Below are 19,583 nucleotides of genomic sequence, written 5' to 3'. Positions count from 1 at the left end.
CCACTGAGCATTTTGCCAGTGGTGGAAAAGTTAACAGAATGGGGAGACTGTGTGTGAAAACTGGAGGCCTCCCCCAGCAAGCTCAGGAGACAGGACCCTAACCCACTCACCCCCAGTGGCAATGACTGCCTGTGCAGCAACAATGTCACCAGTGCTCCACAATGCCTCCGCCACCAAGCACAGTTTCCCTAACCTACCTGAAATCTCTTACGTATGCCTGACCATTGAGCTGCCAGTTCTCTGGGCCCCAGGTACCACTGTCTACAGAAGCTGGGCCACTTCTCATATTTGGCCCTGGCAGTCTGCTTGGAGGTTTTACAAAAAAAGGAAAGCCTCAGTTGGAGAATTTTGCCCGTATTAGGCAAAATATATTAATCTAAAAGGAAATAAACTTCTGCTGTATATTTGTGTTTTACACATTTGTGCCAAATTACTTGTTTTAACTTTTGTCTCATGTAAATGTTCATTTTGCAGAAACAGATGTTTTGGAACTTCGTCAGTCCGTGAAGCTAACCCGGGAGATTTTTGCTCAAAAGGCATTTGATAGGTACCGTGGTCAAGAGGCATCACCAGGCAGCCATGTGCAGACGGATAAAGAAATTGATGCTTTTGTGAGAGAAAGGGCTGATAGTGCCTACCATCCATCATGCACCTGTAAAATGGGCCAACCCTCTGATCCCATGGCAGTCGTTGACCCTGAGACTAGAGTTATAGGGATGGAGAACTTGCGGGTTGTTGATTCTTCTATAATGCCAAGTCTTGTTAGTGGCAACCTAAATGCCCCCACAATCATGTTGGCTGAGAAGGCTGCCGACATGATCAAGGGATGCCCAGCATTGTGTGACAAGGATGTTCCTGTTTATAAACCCAAATCTTAGGTGGTACGCAGGTAGTGCACATTAAATGCTGCCCGATTACCAGAGAAAAGTTTAATATTTTCTCACAGTGAAAATCATACTTAATACAGGAAGAAAACCTGAATACTTGTTAATAACCTGTTTAATACAAAATTTATTGAATTCAAACTAGCTTTATATTTTGTGGGTTGTCTTATTTTACTTTCCATTAAATTTTCCTCCATTGGGTAAATCACAAATTAAACAGCATATTGTACTTAATATTGTCTCCAATGTTATGACTGATGTTCTGAACATGATTGAATTCCAACCAAGGTAATAGGGCTTCTAGTATTTTTATGCATCAGTTGTGCAAATTCTACTGTGAGGTGGTATGTGCTGTCACATTTATAAAGGGCGTGTGTGATGTTGTGTAAAACCAATCTATATTGTACCGACTACTTAAAGTGAAATTTACCTTTTTTCTTGAAGTATAATTTGACTGTTAATTCATGTTTAATTTACATTGAAGCTGATTTGTGATAAAGCAAAAGCTACAAAAAGTAAAATAGCATCTGTTTCCCCTAAGGATCACAACAGCAGAGAATGGGAATGAATAATGCTGTAGATTGCTCAGCTGTTGGTTATAATAGTACACATCAACATCACTTTGTACACTAGTTGAATTTGCAGACTCCACGTGGAAAGTTATTCATTGGTCTTTCACATTGGATGGTAGACATAAGAATGATTGAACTCATTGCAATCATTTCCAACTTTGGTTGAATAATTCATTTACCAGCCAAATAAAATGAAAAATTGCCACCATTTCATTTAGAAAAATAGGGTGTTGTGTACCCTGTTCATGCCTGGATCAAGTGATAATGTTTCACCACATGTGCTAAATGAGTCTTCATTCTTATTTCTGGTTTTGTCTGTGTCTTTTCTCTCTCAGCAGTTTCCAGCATGTGAACAGATTATATTACTATTTTTCTGTTGCGTGGTTGTGTTCACATTATTGTCCTCAGCAGTCCACAATCTCCAATATCTCCAATGTGCCCTCTCCAATCTCAACATGCCCATATGACTCACCTTTTGCTCCCTCGATCTTTTTCCCAGAAAACTGCTGACGACTTAGGTTCTCTTCCTGGTCCTCATGTTTACAGCTAATGTTCTCTTCTCAGGTTTCCCTCTTAAATAAACCAAGCCTTGGCCCTTGTGTACTCGCAAAGGACTGCCCCATTTTCCATCTCCCTTTCCTCTCTAAAGATCCTGATCATGCTATAGTTTTCCAAATCTGTGCCCATCTTTCACTGCAGCTCCAGGTTTAGATTCTCCACCAGGATTCCACCCCTCCACACAACTGAAATGAGTCTTATCAAAGTTGTAAATAATATCCTGTGTGACGATGATAGAGGTAAACTATCCCTCCATTCCTTGTCAGTGTGGCTGTAGCTACTGACATTGATGACACCATCTTCTTCAAAGGCCGACCCACCATTGTCCAGTTGGTTTTGTAACCAGGGAATCAACTGCAATTACTTTTCTTTGCGTTCCTGCACTGTTACCTTCTTGTGACCACCAAAGTTCCATCCTTGGTCCCCTACATCTCAACTATATGCTGCTCCTCAATGATATCATTCAAAAACACAGTCCTACCTCAACACCGCCTCTCCTGACTGTCCCCCGTTCACTGTCTCTAAATTGTCAGATATCCAGTATTGGATAAGCATATATTTCTTCCAACTAAATATTGAAAATACTGGAGCCTTTGTCTTCAGTCCATGCTGCAAACTTCTTTCCCTATCCACTATTGCTCTCCCCAGCACTGTCTAAGCTTGAAGAAGACAGGTCGGAAGCTTGATGTTGCATCTAGACCATGAGATGAATTTCCACCTCCATAACAGCAGCACCAGCCTCACCTGCTAAATGTCATCTATATCTTTGTTCTCTTCAGACATGACTATTCCAGTGGACTCCTGGCCAGCCTCTCACATTCCAACTTTCATAGCCTTGAGGCCACCCAAAACTCGACTGCAAGTCTCCTAATTTGTATCGCATCCTGTTCACCCATCATTCCTGTACAGTGAAGTCAGTTAAGCAACATCTTTATTTTAAAATTCTCAGTTTTCAAATCACTCCATAGGTTCACCCTTCCTTATCCTCCAATGCAACAAATATCTGCACTGTTTCAAATCTGACCTCGCGAGCATCCCAAATTTTAATTGCTGCGCCATTGGCAGCATTCTTTCAGCAACCCGCATTCTGGAATTCCCTCCCTAAAACCTCTCCATCGCTCTATCTTTAAGGCTGTCCTTAAAATCTACCTCAGACCAAACCTTTGGTCATCTAGCCAAATGTCTCTCGGTGACCCAGTGCCATATTTTATTTGATAATGCTCCTGTGATGTTTTACTGAGCTAAAGGCTATAATAAAAACAAGTTGTTATAAGATTGTCATCACATCTCCAAATTTCACGTCACAATCCACTGTGCCACACACTATATTAGCTCAGATGACTTTTAGTGATTTAGTTCACTCACCTAAAATAGGTTCCTTAACTTTCAGTTATTGGGATGATATGCCTATTGAATGTGCAATTTAGGGACAAATGGCTGGAGCATACATCATGCATGCTTGTTGCACCTGCATTGACAGCGTAAATAAAAATCCCTACAGTGGCCCCAGGGGTAAGCAATGAAAAATAAAGTTCTGAAAAATTCAGTTTTTATGTGCATGTGAAAAGCAGTATGGTCCTCCTGGGCTCACACAAAAACCTCAGCCACACTGAATTAAACCAAACAATATCTTATCAATGCTGTATAACCTTTAATTGTTCTCTGTACTGTACCTTAACTTACAAGTAATGTTCACCAACATTTGAAGTAGTGCTATGCAAAGTAAATTTCTAGGAGGCTTTTGAATCACTTGTTTATTTTGTGGAAGGATTAAAGTAACCATGCATTGTTTTTATTCGAACAAATATGTTTGGGTTGTACAAGCTGTAACTTGAGTTAGGTAACAACACTAAAGAATATCAGATGTGGCAGGCATGTCAGAATAATGATTGTACAAGTTAGGTCAGAATGTGCAGGAATAAATCTTACAAGAACTATAATCTTGTGAAAATTTTGTACAAAATACTTTTGTATTTTTGTGAAAAATCCACTTATAGTATCGACTTGGAGGTACAGCAAAAATTATTTTTTAAGGATCAAAGTGAAAGTACAGAAAGAACCAGAGTCACCTATAATTTTCACAGTAATAACAGTTCAGCCTCGTTCTTGAGAAATTAACTTAATTTTACTTGGGGTTCAATGTTACTTTCAACTTACTCTTACAGAAATATACACTGTTGTGTACATACAATTCCAGCACTATGGTATGGTGGTATGGAAAATACATATACAGACCTTACTGAACCATACATACGATCACAAAATAGTACAACCTTATAAACTGAATATACAAATACTGTACTACACAAAAGGCTTACTGCATACAAAAATAGTCATGAAGGTTGCACACAAGGAAAGAGTTGTGCAATCATAGGTTGCTTTACCACGTGCTGGGTATGGAATAAAAACAATTTAAAACCTTATGTATCCCTGACTGAGGTAAAATATCTTGCTTTAGATCTTGTTACTAGTAGAATATACAGAAGTGTTTAAAAATGCATACAGTTTAGAAGATCCTAGTGGCTGTTACTAATGATAGGCCAGTAATTGAAACAGGCCGTCATTTAAAATATATGTTAAAAATTCTGAACATGTACATAGCAAAAAAAGAAAGTCTTCAGATAATTCAGAAAGACCTGCTCTGTGATGTACTTTATGCATTGGAAATAACATATGTAAATGGACACATTTAGTTTAAGCTAAACTGAAAATACTGATGCCTGTGCTGATGAAATGTCATTTGAAGGAGTGCCATTAAAGGAATCTTACTTTCGGATGCATGCGTTTATAGTACTAAGCAATATGTTGAGAATGCTAATAATCACATTAACAGAAAGCTACAGCTAATCTCAGTGGCAGACAGAATTGTATATCTTGACTGTTAAGTTCTTTCTGCTGTGAGCAATTGTATTAAACAAGATATGCAAAAATCAGAAACTGTGTTACTGAAACCACCCAGGTTAAATTAAATACTTGAAAGGAGCCGCTTAGATGATTCAAGTTGAAATTTATCTCAGCTGGTTTTGCTTCAGTGTGGAAAAGTAGCTTTCAGTAAAATGAGTGACACAATGGAAACTGTCAGTTACTACAAGTGATTTAGAAATAAATATCGAAACTTACTAAAGATTAAAATACTTCTAAATATTTGTCATTCCAAGTAAGAGTGCAAGTAAATTATCTTTGCATATCCTGTGTAAAGTTAGGTTTATATTTTACTTTAATTAAAAATTATGTGCCAAAGTTTTTTCCTTTGGCTCCAGACTTTGCACAAAACCCTAAAGTTAAACTTGCATCATACACAAAAAAAAGGCAGCTCTATCAGTACATTTACTTATGAATGTGTACTTCTATTAAAAAATAACAGTAATCTATAGAGTAAGTGACAGTAATTTGGAACCATAAATATTGCTGATTATCAGTTACAGTACCAGGATTACAAAATATAGAACATCTCTTTACAAATACAAATTTGTTATCTGTATGTTACAACCATGTACATTTTTTCTACTAGTTTTAAATTAACCTTGTTGAAAGTAACATGAGTGCCATTGTTCTTTCCAATGTAGATTGGCCGTAATGTTCTTAATAGCCAGAAAATTAGCCTTTCTCCCCAGCAGCAGCTGATGCAGTACGACAAAAATGATATATCCTATGTAAACTCACAAAATATTTTTAAAAACAGCTAATTTTTCACCCCCCCCCCCCAAAAAAAACCTCAGAACTGCTGCAGGATTTTGAAAAGCTGTTCAGAATGGTTCATATTTGCATGAAAAAAATGACAGAGAAAAGATATGTTTTATAGTTTCAAATCTTTTGATATGCCAACACTTGCTCTCAGCTATAAGTCCAAGTGTATATCTGAGGTAATGACATCTGTCATTTGATTGCCATCACCTTTATAATAACTTCACTTTTAATTGTATTCATCATCATAGAAATAATGCACTGCTTTCTTCAACACCAAGTTGTATGACATTCTCACTGAGAAAAACTATGTGGCCTTGGATGGTAAAAATGTGGCTTTACTTCACCATAAGATTTTTCTCCTCGGTCCTCAGTAAAACTTTGCGTTCTAGTTAGAATTGGTTCATGGTGGGATATATTTCTTTAGAATTACCAGGTTCTGAGCAGATCACACTGCCGTACCAAAGGACAAAATTAAGGTTACTGACCAGAATACCATCACTTTGAAGAAGCTCTGTTGGTCACTTGATCTAGCTAGTGCCATAAGAATTCTTTGACTGTGGGGCACTTGCTTCATTTGTTTCTTCAAACAAGTCTTCCACAGTAAATGCTATAAAGTGGTGATGCATATCATTTCATCACCTAGGTCCTCTTCATATATCCCAATGTCTGTTTCCTCATCACTGTATCCAGGACCATAATCTTGTAGTTCATAGTCACGCCTGTTTTTAACAGGGAACATATCTCCACTAGTTCCATTATGAAGATTGCCATTTAATAAATTGCTTGCTGCACTTTCCATTTCATCAATAGTCATATCACAGGCATCTGCAAGTTCATGTTTAGTGACTGAAACAAATTTTGGATCTTTTGCATATCGTCCTAGACCTTCTGATATTAGGACCTTTTAAAAACAAGCAAAATAATGCAATTATTAACCTTGCAACCATTCATTTTTTCTATCACAAATTGCATGACAGTGAGTAATAAGCCAACTAAATAACTTGTGTTCTAGTGCATTTTAATAGCATGCAAGATAATACAAAATTAGATGTATCCAGAAACTCAAGCCTGAATTAAACTAATTGGAACTTTTGTCAGGAAAATTTTAATGTTTAATTGAAATTCTCTGATATGCCAGGTACCATTTCCTGACTGAGAACAGGCAATCCACTCCCAATCTATGTTAAATCAACATCTAGGAGGCATGTGGGACTATTCCCAGTAATTTCTTTCCCTTATATTTTACTGCAGATAGTCAGCAGAAAGGGCCTATAATTTCCTTTTAAAGTGCAGCTGAACACAGTAGTTGAAATGTCAGGCGTTTGGGGCAAACCTATAATTTTCCATTTCATTAAAACACTGACCTCTGTGGAATTTAGTGAAGAGAAAATATATTGCACTGAATTGAAACAAAATGCTAAATATTTTTGTAGATATCCCTACTCAATATATTTCCTAGGTGCTCTGTGTTCCCAATGCTTTAAATATTAAATTGTATTGTTGTCTATCTTCCATTCTTATCTATTTGCACTATTTTGAACTCTGGGCAAGCTTTGAGTAACAAGTGAGATACAGAAATATATTTTCTGGCCCGTTGTCTTAATTTTAACTGTGACATTTTATCTTGGAATCTTGTATGAAATTACAACTAAGAATAAAGCCCCTGTTTATTGCTGGACAGGGATCAAGAGGGTGAACAGCAGACCTCCTTGATAATAATAGTGTGAGACCCCGGCAATTATGATGACAAGTGCCCATTTTCTTTGTACAATTTCTAGCCCAAGCGTTAAAACAAGATTGAGATTTCATGGAAATACTGAAAATAATTCGAAGAGTTGTGATGTGTTGTTAAGTTGCGCCGAGGTTTTATGTAATACCTTCTTAGAGCTCCTAGTGTACCAGGTCAGACTTCCCTCCATCCGTTGGAGCTGACCCAGATGAATATCCAGCAGGGCTGGCCCGATGTGACTATGAAGATTTATGTGAGTAGTATCACCCCAAAGCTTTGGGTATAATGTAGGAAAAGATTATATGACCCCACAGGAGCAGCAAAGCCAAACATATCCATTTTCTTCTTCAAACAGAAAACATTCCTTTTGATCCCTCCCCAATCCTCTCACCAAATTCTCTTCCTTTAAGCTTAGCTTGTAGAACTCTGGCCTTTCAGTCACAAGGTTTGAGTCCCATTCTGGGACCCGAGCACAAAATCAAGGCTGACACTCCAGTTTAGTATTGAGGAGTGCTGAACTGACATGGTGCCATCTTTCAGATGCGAGCAAGCAAGGGAGAGACGAATGCTTCCCTTCAAAATCAGTTGCACTAGGTATTGGAAGCTCATGGCTTAGTGTGAGGATCCATTTCCAGCCTGTGTCATCTTTCAGGGCATCACCATTCTGTAGTTCATTTAGGAGTGTCTCCATCTCCAGGGATGGTGAAACAAGGTCCTAACAACAGGAATCAGTGGTACCAACGTTTTGGAACTTTGTTGTGAGCTGAAATGACTGTCATGGATCTTCACTCCTGAGAACCAAGTGTCCACCTTGGACAGTTTGATGGATCAAATAGACGGGGTTTTTCAGGAGTTACCCATCTTCCACTGTCTGCTTTCCCATAGATCAATATAATGCTGGTGAAAATCTCACAGGATAGGCAGTGTCGCTACAGGATGATTATGTGTTAACCTCTCTCATTATCCCTGCATGTCTGCTCCTAGCCGCCAAGCTCTAACCAAGTGAGGCAGCTAGAACAGACAGGTCTGGCAGCAGCTGAAGTGCAGTTACACAATCAGCTATGAGCATATTGAGAATCCCAATATGTGCAACAGCAGCTTCCACCAGCTTTGCTGAGGCCACCAGCACGGCAAGAGTAAATAAACCTTGTAATAAAAAGGCACCAGGGATTCACACTTGGGTGTAAAATAAATTCAACGGAATAGTGTGTTGGGAATTAAATTCATCATCTTAATCACATTGATTAATTTTAGCCTGCATGGATTTGGATTTGTTTATTGTCACGTGTACCGAGGTACAGTGAAAAGTACTTTTCTATGTCCAGCTCAAACAGATAATTTAATTCATGAAAAAAAACAGCGTAATAGGGCAACACAAGGTATACAGTCTAAATACATAGGCACAGACATCGGGTGAAGCTTACAGGAGTGTAGTATTAGTACGGCAGCATGGTGGCGCATTGGTTAGCACTGCTGCCTCCTGGCGCTGAGGTCCCAGTTCAATCCTGGCTGTGGGTCACTGTCTGTGTGGAATTTGCATATTCTCCCCATGTTTGCGTGGGTTTCGCCCCCACAACACAAAGATGTGCAGGGTGGGTGGATTGGCCACACTAAATTCCCCCTTAATTGGAAAAAATGAATTGGGTACTCTAAATTTTTTTTAAAATAAAAATAAAAAAGGAGTGTAGTATTAGTATAAGCACAGTGGATAGCACTGTTGCTTCACAGCGCCAGGGTCCCAGGTTTGATTCCCTGCTTAGGTCACTGTCTGCGGAGTCTGCATGTTCTCCCTGTGTCAGCATGAGTTTCCTCCGGGTGCTCCGGTTTTCTCTCCACAAGTCCCGAAAGACATTGGGCGAGATTCTCCACAAATGCGGAGAATCGTAAAGGCTGCCGTGGGACAGGCCTAGCCCCGGGCGGGGCTAGGAGCGCGGCCCCATGCGTCACGGCGGTCGTCAAGGCCGCACGCCAAGCGTCACGCCAGCTGACGCGGCCGATGACGTCAGCCGCGCATGCGCAGGTTGGACAATGCCAACCCACGCATGCGCAGTTGGCGTCTTTTCCCTCAGCCGCCCCCGCAAGACGTGGCGGCTTGATCTTGCGGGGCGGCGGAGGGAAAAACCCGCGATCGGTGGGCACCGATCGCAGGCCTATGCCCCCCTTGGCACGGCCGTGGTACTGCCGTGCCAATCGGGCCCCCAGATGGGCATCTGCCGCCCGTTTCACGACGGCACAAGCAGGTGTGTTTGCTGCCGTGTTGAAACGGGCGTGAAGGCCCGACCGCTCGGCCCATCGGCCTCGGAGAATCGCCGCTCGCCGTAAAAAACGGCGAGCGGCGATTCGTGGCGTGGGTCAGGCGTTGGGGGGGGGGGGAGAATAGCGGGAGGGCGTGAAAAATGGCGGGAGGCCCTCCCGCTATTCTCCCACCTGGCGTGGGGGGGCGGAGAATCGCACCCATTCTGTTAGGTGTATTGGACATTCTGAATTCTCCCTCTGTGTACCTGAACAGGCGCCGGAATGTGGTGACTGGGGGCTTTTCACAGTAACTTCATTGCAGTATTAATGTAAGCATACTTGGGACAATAAAGATTATTATTATGAAGAGGGTTGTTTCGCAGTCTGGTAACAGCAGAGAAGAAGCTGTTTTTGAATCTATTCGTGTGAGTTCTCAGACTTTTGTACCTCCTGCCCCATGGGAGAAGTTGGCAGAGTGAGTGAGCTGGGTGGGAGAGGTCATTGATTATGCTGCCTGCTTTCCCAAGGCAGCGGGAAGTGTAGATAGAGTCCATGGATGGGAGGCAGGTTTGCGTGATGGATTGGGTGGTGCTCACAACTCTCATGTTTCTTGCGGTCTTGGGCTGAGCAGTTGCCATACCAGCCTGTGATGCACCTGTAAAAGTTGGTCAGAGTCGATGTGGGCATGCTGAATTTCCTTAGTTTCTTGAGGAAGTATAGGCATTGTTGTGCTTTTTTGGTTGTAGCGTCGATGTGGGTGGACCAGGACAGATTTTTGTTGATGTGCTTGCCTAGGAATTGGAAGCTGTCAACCATTTCCACCTCGAGCCCGTTGATGCAGTCAGGGGTGTGTACAGTATTTTGCTTCCTGAAGTCAGTGACCAGCATGGTGCTTTTACAGTTCCTTTCAAGATTATATTCACATTGTCACTTATGTAGAAGCTGGCTTAATGAATCAGTTCTTCGACGCAGGATGAAGGCAGCAGTGAAGAATGTAACGACAACCATAAATACAAAAGGGCTTTGTGTAACATTTTAGGGCAGGAGGATGAACAGGATGGGCCAGGGAAGTGATCCTAGGTAAGGTGCTCTTTCGGAGAGTCAGTGCAGACTCAATGGGCCAAATGGCCTCCTTCTGCACTGTAGGGATTCTAATCTTTGTCACTAGAATTGCCATACATTTAACTTCTCCCTCACATGCCTTGCTTTAAGATGGCCTGCCTTCTTCACCTTCATCTTGATCTTCCTCATCCGATGAGGATTGCTGGTGTTCCTCATCCAATTTCAATCTTCCCTGTAAGACAATCTTTTGAAGAACTCAGTACACCAAAGTAATGTGGGAGACTGTGGGCCATATTGTAGAGAGGCTTTGGACATGTCCAGCTAGTTGTGCTCCAATAATCCCATATAATGCCAATGCTCATACAATGGTGGTCCTATGCCTTTCAGTCTACAGGCAGGTTGAGGATGGGTGTTATGAGCTTGTCTCACAGCAGCCATTTACTTCAATGGAAAAGTAGATACTTAGGGTGCATTGGGACTGACTGGATTGCTCTATTATAGAGAGCCAACATGGACTCAGTGTGCCAATGGCTTCCTTATGTGCTGTAATTAATAGGGTTTAATCTGCTACTGCCTGTTTTGTGTCCCAGCTAATGTTGAATTTTACCCGATACAGTAGTGTGATCCCAATACAATGCTCCAGGATTGCTGCTGCTCAAGAACTGCATGTCTGCAGTATGAGAATCTGGTCTTTCGTATTAATGTGATGTTAGTCAGTTACTGCTGTTCCTCCCACACAATGCATATTCTAGAAGTGCACCAAGGATAAGCAGCAGGTTATCTGGCTCCACCTTATTAAACACTGGCCACCATTAAAATTATCTTGCTGCCCAAGGGAGGTTGAAATATTTGGTGTAAAGGTGTTATGTAATACTGTCAAAACTGGAATTGAGAATTATAATGATATGCACATAGGCATACCTGTGTATAACTGTATATAGTTACACCAATATATATATATTATATATATCTGTTTGTGCCGAGTCTGCACATTCTCCCCGTGAGTGGGTTTCCTCGGGGATCCTCGCACAGTCCAAAGATGTGGAGGTTAGGTGGATTGGCCGTGTTAAATTGCCCTTAGTGTCCAAAAAGGTTGGGTATTATGGGATTACGGGGATAGGGTGGAGTCATGGGCTTAAGTGGGATGCTCTTTCCAAGGGCCGGTGCAGACTCGATGGGCCGAATGGCCTCCTGCACTGTAAATTCTATGAATATCTGTGTATAACTACTAGTGTATATAGCTATTGATCAATACATGTAGTGACAGTCATGACCTCCTCCCAGTAGGTGGAACCAGTGACCCATAGAGACATATATATATAATATATATATGTACAGGGGGACGGATGAGACAGAGGGACTTGGTAGCAGGACGGACAATGGGGCAGTTGCTTCTCACCTTGGCTCCACAGCAACGTAGACATAATTGTTTGTTCATGAAATTGCATGGGTACCTTTATATGTGTCAAGAATAAATACTTATTACCACCAACACTCATGTTCTATGCGTGCCTTCATGATCAGGGGAGCCATAGAACACCAGAATATGCTGTCAGTCAGCAGCAGTTTCTCCATTTCAGGCTGTAACCACCCGCATGACACCTGATTAAATCTAGTGTTCCCGCTGCAAGGTGGTTCATTAATTTGAATAACTATATATTTAATCTCTACCAAGACGTTCACAGACTGAAACTCCAGAGCTATTTTGCATCTTTGTCTCAGCTGGGTGAATGGATTGGATTGGATTTGTTTATTGTCACGTGTATCGAGGTACAGTGAAAAGTATTTTTCTGCGAGCAGCTCAACAGATCATTAAGTACTTGGGAAGAAAAGGAAATAAAAGAAAATACATAATAGGGCAACACAAGATATACAGTGTAACTACATAGCACTGGCATCGGATGAAGCATACAGGGTGTAGTGATAATGAGGTCAGTCCATAAGAGGGTCATTTAGGAGTCTGGTGACAGTGGAGAAGAAGCTGTTTTTGAATCTGTTCGTGCGTGTTCTCAGACTTCTGAATCTCCTGCCCGATGGAAGAAGTTGGAAGAGTGAGTAATCCGGGTGGGAGGGATCTTTGATTATGCTGCCCGGTTTCCCCAGGCAGCGGGAGGTATGGATGGGAGGCAGGTTTGTGTGATGGACTGGGCGGTGTTCACGACTCTGAAGTTTCTTGTGGTCCTGGGCCAAGCAGTTGCCATACCAGGCTGTGATGCAACCCGATAGGATGCTTTCTATGGTGCATCTGTAAAAGTTGGTAAGGGTTAACGTGGACATGCCGAATGTCCTTAGTTTCCTGAGGAAGTATAGGTGCTGTTGTGCTTTCTTGGTGGTAGTGTCGACGTGGGTGGACCAGGACAAATTTTTGGATGTGCACCCCTAGGAATTTGAAACTGCTAACCATCTCCATGAATGTCAGCAGATTTCAATCTAGCTCATTGAATGAAACAATAATCTGCAAAAGGTTTTGTTGGAAGCTAAAAACCATCCAATTTAAACTGACTCTAATGCAGATTAACCACTTCCTATTGGTGGAAGTCATAGAGAAGTGCTCAGTGCCAGGACTCCATTTTCTCACTTGAACGCTGATGTCTGAGACGTGGGTTAGAAAGGAATGGTGAAAAAAATGTCACAAATAGTATCTTGTACTACTTCATATATAGATTTTTTTTTAATCATTCATGAAACTCTTCATTGCATACCACCAAAAGGCCCAATACTTACAGCTTCTACCAGACTGTCGGCGCTCCCTCGTTTTTCATAGTACCGCTGTAGAAAGTTATTCGGAACTGCTAGATTTGTTGGAGTATAGACTTTGTACGGAATGTCAACATCATCGGTATACCAAGAGCTCCTGCTCATTGAGGGAAGGCTACCGTTCATATTTTCTCTGGATTCAACACGATCCACTCGGATTAGAGGAGTGTAGTATGGGGAGTGTTCTTTGCTGGGTGGTGTAGCTGGAGGTGTTGCCCACGAGCGTGTTGACCGTGCTGGTGAGAGCCTTCTATTTTTGTAAGAGTCCATTCCTGCCACAGCCATAACCTGTTTATTCATGTCAAGGAAAATTAATGGTAAAAAATGAATATAATTACATATTCTATCTTTTTCAATAATTGGTCACAAAAATAAACTAGAATTTAAGTTCAGTAGGTTGTCTCCCAATCCATTTGTGATACATTGATTATAGTGAACTGCCACTGTAAATTAGTGAAACAGTTAGTTCTGAACTTATATTCATGCAAGCTGTGTTCCATTCCAATGCTGCTCCTAATGACTAAATCAGTATGAAAATAGTAACCGTGTCCACACAAGTCCAAGATTCTTCCATTACCACTGAACATACCACTCACTTTCCCCCACAGAGCCCCAGGGGGGGTGACAGCCGTCTTGGGTGTAGCATAATGGGCTAATTCTAACTATTTAATGTGCTAATCATGTGCTGTGCACACCATCACAGGAATGTAATATCAAATGATTTTCTTTCTCTTGTACAGACTTGTTTTGGGAAGATGTGGCTAGAACAGCAAGATTTGATCCAATCATGTTTGTCTTTTATATACCTCTGCAATCTCAATAAGTAGTGCTGGTCGAACCAAACCAACAATTTTCTATTCGGTAGTGGATGCAAGCAGGCACTACTAGTGAATCAGTTTTGTGGCTGGATTTCCTTTATAGTGCAGGCAGATTTCACCCCCGTTATAGTTATCATTCTCTCCATTTAACTCCCACATAGCATTTAATGCATACGAATAGATTTTCTTTAACGATATCGGTTGCGATTCTATGTTCTATTCCACCACACTGCGCCTGACGCCGATCCCGTTGCGCTGGGAGATACCCAAAATGGGCTTTGTGCCAAGCACAATACCGCACGTGAGTCACCTGACCCAAGGAGCCCGGCACGATCTGGATCAAACTGGGCGATACCCAGATAATCATATTTAATAGCTCATTTAAATAAGCATAGCCTGTTTGAGGCTGCAGTCTCCTGGCTTCTGGGAAGCACCGGCAAGGCCTCACCATGCATATTAGTACCGGTCTCCATCTGCACATGCAGAGACCTGGTGTGATGGCCACTCCAAGGATCTCGGAGGATATTGGAGCCCTCCGGGTAGTCGGGGACGGGGCAGGGCAGTACCTTGCCACTTCCTGGCACCTAGGCAGTGCCATCCTGGCACTGCCAAGGTCTCAGGGGCACAGCCCAGGCTGGCAGTGCCAAGGTACCACTGCTAAGGGTCAGGACCTGAGGGGACCCATGCCTTTGAAAGAGGGGGGTTATGAAGGGTGTGGGTGATGGGGAAGGTATGAAGGACATCATGAAGATTGGGGAGGGTGAAAGGAGGGCCCTGAAAGCAGGTGGCCCTTATGGTTGAGGCCCCATATCGGGGTGTGCTCACTTGGGGTGGGGGTGATACCCATGTCTGTGGGGGGTGGTGAGTTGCATGTCCATGGGTGTAGGAGACCCGCAACCTCACTTAGAGATTGGAGCATCCTTTTGAAATCATAATCTTTATTATTGTTAGCACTGCTACCCCATGGCGCCGAGGTCCCAGGTTTGATCCCACCCCTGGGTCACTGTCCATGTGGAGTTTGCACATTCTCCCCATGTTTGCGTGGGTTTCGTGCCCACAACACAAAGATGTGCAGGTTAGGTGGATTGGCCACACTAAATTGCCCCTTAATTAGAAGAAATTAATTGGGTACTCTAAATTTATTTCTTTTAAATCTTTATTGGTGTCACAAGTAGGCTTACATTAACACTGCTATGAGGCTACTGCAAAAATCCCCTATTCGCCACAGTCCAGTTTGGGCACACAGGGAGAATTCAGAATGCCCAATTCACCTCACAAGCACGTCTTGCTGAGCAGACAGTCTGGCCAGTGAGTTTAGTTCCCCACTGCTGAAAAAAAAATGAAGTGTGGGCTTGACCACTGAGAAACTCCTCAAGCCCAAAAGAATGATTAAGTTATGGGTGAATCCATGTCTGGATCTCACCAATAAAGTCGGTGGGAACACTCCGCCAAACCCACCCAAAATGACACTTAGTCATTTTCTGAGAGGATCGCAGCCATAGTGGAACTGTCTATGAGTACAAACATGGTTTCATGTTGAAGGTGTAGTGAACTGTAGAAAATGAATTTTATAAAAAATCCATTTTATTTGAGTTCTCTATTGGTAAAGAAGCTATGAGTAAAATTACTCACAAAGCCTTATATCGAGAGAAAGACAGCAGTTAGTGTTAGGCTATTTAAAACTGATCATTCTGCTTTGGTTATCCGGTTTATAAAATCCTCCACTGATCAAGTTCATTGTTAATTACTGGGTGAAGGTGAGTTCTAAGCAAATGTATTCTCTATTTCTGTAATTGTAAGCAGAATTATGATTAAATTTGTGATAATCATGTTATATTTAATGCACAATTGCCCTTGTAAAATGAAGGAATATTACAGTAGAATATATGCACTGAAGTTCTTTAAGAAATGCTGCACAAAGCCTTCATAATAATAAATTAAGTTCCTATCTAGTGGATACTTTGTGGATCGTAATTGAATTAAGATGTATTAGTTGTCATAAACCACATGTTGTGTTTTCTCATCTGTTTTCTTACCTCCTGAAGACATTGATTCTTTGTTGGCATTATTACCTCTGATATCTCATCAAAATGCCAGTCTTAATTTAAGAGACAGTGGGTGTAAGCAAGGCTATTCAACCACAGGCTACATCACAAGCCTGCTTCTGCTCTAATAGTGAGATAGTGACAATGAACTAGTAATCCAGAGGCCCAGGCTAATGATGTGGGGAAATGGGTTAAAATTTCACCATGACAGCTGATCCAATTTTAAATTCAATTAATAAAATAATATAAAGCTAGTCTCAATAATGGTGACCCTGACAACGATCATTGATTGATGTAAAAACCCATCTGGTTCATACAGTCCTTTAGAGAAGTAAATCTGCCATCCTTACCTGGTCTGGCCTACATGTGATTCTAGACCCACGGTAATGTGGTTGACTCACTGCCCTCTGAAATGGCCGAGGAAGCCACTCAGTTCAAAGGCTATTGGGTATGGGTAACAAATTCTGGACTTGGTAGTGACACCCACATCCAATGAAAGAATAAAAACACACACACAGACACACAATTTAACGGTGACCAGGTGCATCACTATGAACAAGTGATTGAACTCAGTGCATTGTTAGTCTGCATCATTCAGCTACTTAGCACCATAACTTATTGAGAGAACTTCATAGTTACAGTTCTGGAAGAAATTCTATTTTTGCGGCCATTTTACAATTGTTTTAATTGTGCTTAGTCATTTGAAAAGTTCCCTTGGGTGAACTACTATATGATCATTTGCAGATGAACTGGAAGAGGGATATTCACCTGGTGTTGCATTAAATGTAGTGGCAGAGCAGTACGCTGTTGGAATATTGGAGATAGGGAGATATCATCTTGACTATTTTGTCTGCGTAGACATTCAAAATTGAAGGATGGCCTCCGATTTGCTGTCAAAACAAATTTGTTAAAACTTGAATAAGTGAAATAACAATATAAACTTTATATTTGCATGGCACCTTTAACGGAAGAACCTGTCCCAAGATGTTTCATGGGCACGATATTTTTTTAAAAAAATCAAATAAGGAGATATTAGATCAGATGACTAAAAACTTGATCAAAGAGGTAGATGTTAAGAAACGCCTCAAAGGAAGAAAGCAACATTGGTAAAGAGGTAGAGAGGAGTAGGGAGGGAATTCCAGAGCTAAGAATTCGGCAGTTGAAGGCACAGCCACCAATGTTAGACCAGTTAAAATCGGAGATGCTCAAGAGTCCAGAGTTAGATTAGTACAGATATCTCGGAGGTTTGCGGGGCTGGAGGACATTATAGAGATGGGGAGGGGTGAGATTGTGGAGGGATTTGAAAAGGATGAAAATTTTAAAATCAAGGCATTGCTTGATCAGGACCTAATGTAGGTCAGTGAGCACAGAGGTGACAGGGAAATGAGACTTGGTGCCATTAACACATGGGAAGCAGAGTTTTGGGCAACCTCAAGTCTACTGAGGGTAGAATTTGGGAGATCGGCCAGGGATGATCAGCCAGGATTCGCATAACAACGAGGTGGAAATAGGCAATTTTAGTGAGGGCACGAATAGAGACATCGCGTTTGACAGTACGGAAACAGGCCCATCAGCCCAGCAGAACTATGACGGCCATCAAGCACCTATCTATTCTAATTCCATTTTCAAGCACATGGCCCTTAGCCTTGTATGCTATGGCATTTTAAAAATAAATTTAGGTTACCCAATTCAGTTTTTCCAATTAAGAGACAATTTAGCATGGCCAATCCACTTACCCTGCACATCTTTGGGTTGTGGGGGCAAAACCCACGCAAACATGGGGAGAATGTGCAAACTCCACATGCCCAGTGACCCAGAGCCAGGATCGAACCTGGGACCTCGGCACCGTGCGGCAGCAATGCTAATGACTGCGCCACCATGCTGCACATCTAAATACTTCTTAAAGGTTGTGAGGGTTCCCACCTCTACTCTTTCAGGCAGTGATCCCAGATTCCCACTACCCTCTGGGTGAAAAGGTTTCCCCCACATTTCCTATAAACTTCCTGCCCCTTACCTTAAATCTATGCCCCCTGGCTGTTGACCCTCCACTAATCTCCAGTGCACATTCCTCTCCTCTGCACCCTCTCCTATACTGTGGTGACCAGAACTGCACACAGTACTTCAGCTGGGACCTAACCAGCATTTTATACAGCTCCAACATAACCTCACTACTCTTATATTCAATTTTTTTGGTTAATAAAGGCAAGAATCCCATAAGCCTTCTTCACCACCTTATCTACCGGTCCCGTCTTCAGAGATCTGTGGACATGCATACCAACATCCCTTTGATCTTCTATACTTCCTAGAATCTGACCATTCATTGTATATTTTCTTGCCTTGATAGTCCTCCCAAAATGCATTACCTCGCACTTTTCATGGTTAAATTCCATTTGCCACTCTTCTGCCCATCTATATCATCCTGCAATCTATGGCCTTGCTATTTACCAAGATGGAACCATCAATTCAGCGAACACGTGTAGTTGGATCTGAACAGAGGCTTTAATACACTTACAATAGAGCCAGCCTATTCGTCGTTGAACTGGCAGGCTGGCTCTAAGGCACTGATCTTTATACATCGGTCCCGGGGGGAGGAGTCCTGGGCGGAGCCAAGGGAGGAGCCCAGTACAAACTCTCGTGTACTCCCAGAGTGACTCCCCCTGGTGGTCGGATAATGCAACTGCACTTACAATGAGTAGATAACGAACATATGTACATGGAGTGATATTGGCAACTATATATAGTGTGAATCACATTCACCACATACCACACCACCGATTTTTGTGTGATCTGTGAAAATACTTATCATACCTCCTACATTCACATCCAAATCATTAATGTGTGCTACAAACAACAAGGGACCCAGCACCAATACCTGTGGAACACCACTGGACACAGGCTTCCAGTTACAAAAGCAACCTTCAACCATCACCCTCTGTCTCCTACAACTAAGTTAGTTTTGGATCCAGTTTGCCAAATTTCCCTGGATCCCATGGGTTCTTACTTTCTTCATGAGCCTCCAATGTGGGATCTTGTCAAAAGTCTCACTCAAGTCCATGTATACTAGGTCAACCACACTACCCTCATCGACACACCTAGTCACCTCCTCAAAAAATTCAATCAAATTTGTAAGACATGGGCTGGGAATCTCTAAAAATGTGGCTAAGTGTTGACGCCGGTGTAAACACCAGAATGTTTCACGCCGGCGTCAACGGGCCTCGTGATCCAGGTATTCCGTG

The 19,583-nt window shown here is 42.0% G+C and overlaps 2 protein-coding genes across 3 annotated transcripts in view; one reads left to right on the top strand and one right to left on the bottom strand.

Annotated features, from left to right (window-relative positions):
- The window catches only part of chdh (choline dehydrogenase), an 87,260-nt gene extending 83,283 nt beyond the window's left edge, over positions 1-3,977 (top strand). For both annotated transcript variants that reach the window (XM_038812768.1, XM_038812769.1), the window contains exon 8: positions 475-3,977. In XM_038812768.1, coding sequence (XP_038668696.1) covers positions 475-878 — 404 coding nt within the window. In that variant the 3' untranslated portion in view covers positions 879-3,977. The remainder of the gene's footprint in view (positions 1-474) is intronic.
- Positions 3,751-19,583, bottom strand: part of LOC119973643 (voltage-dependent L-type calcium channel subunit alpha-1D-like) — an 863,992-nt gene continuing 848,159 nt past the window's right edge. The window contains exons 50-52 of the mRNA XM_038812023.1: positions 17,116-17,237; positions 13,452-13,772; positions 3,751-6,602 (exon numbers count right to left, since the gene is read on the bottom strand). Coding sequence (XP_038667951.1) covers positions 6,309-6,602; positions 13,452-13,772; positions 17,116-17,237 — 737 coding nt within the window. The 3' untranslated portion in view covers positions 3,751-6,308. The remainder of the gene's footprint in view (positions 6,603-13,451; positions 13,773-17,115; positions 17,238-19,583) is intronic.

Source organism: Scyliorhinus canicula, chromosome 11 (assembly GCF_902713615.1).
Source record: "Scyliorhinus canicula chromosome 11, sScyCan1.1, whole genome shotgun sequence".
Taxonomy (NCBI): Eukaryota; Metazoa; Chordata; class Chondrichthyes; order Carcharhiniformes; family Scyliorhinidae; genus Scyliorhinus; species Scyliorhinus canicula.
The sequence above is the reverse complement of the archived record's forward strand: the minus strand, read 5'-3'. Positions and strand labels throughout refer to the sequence as shown.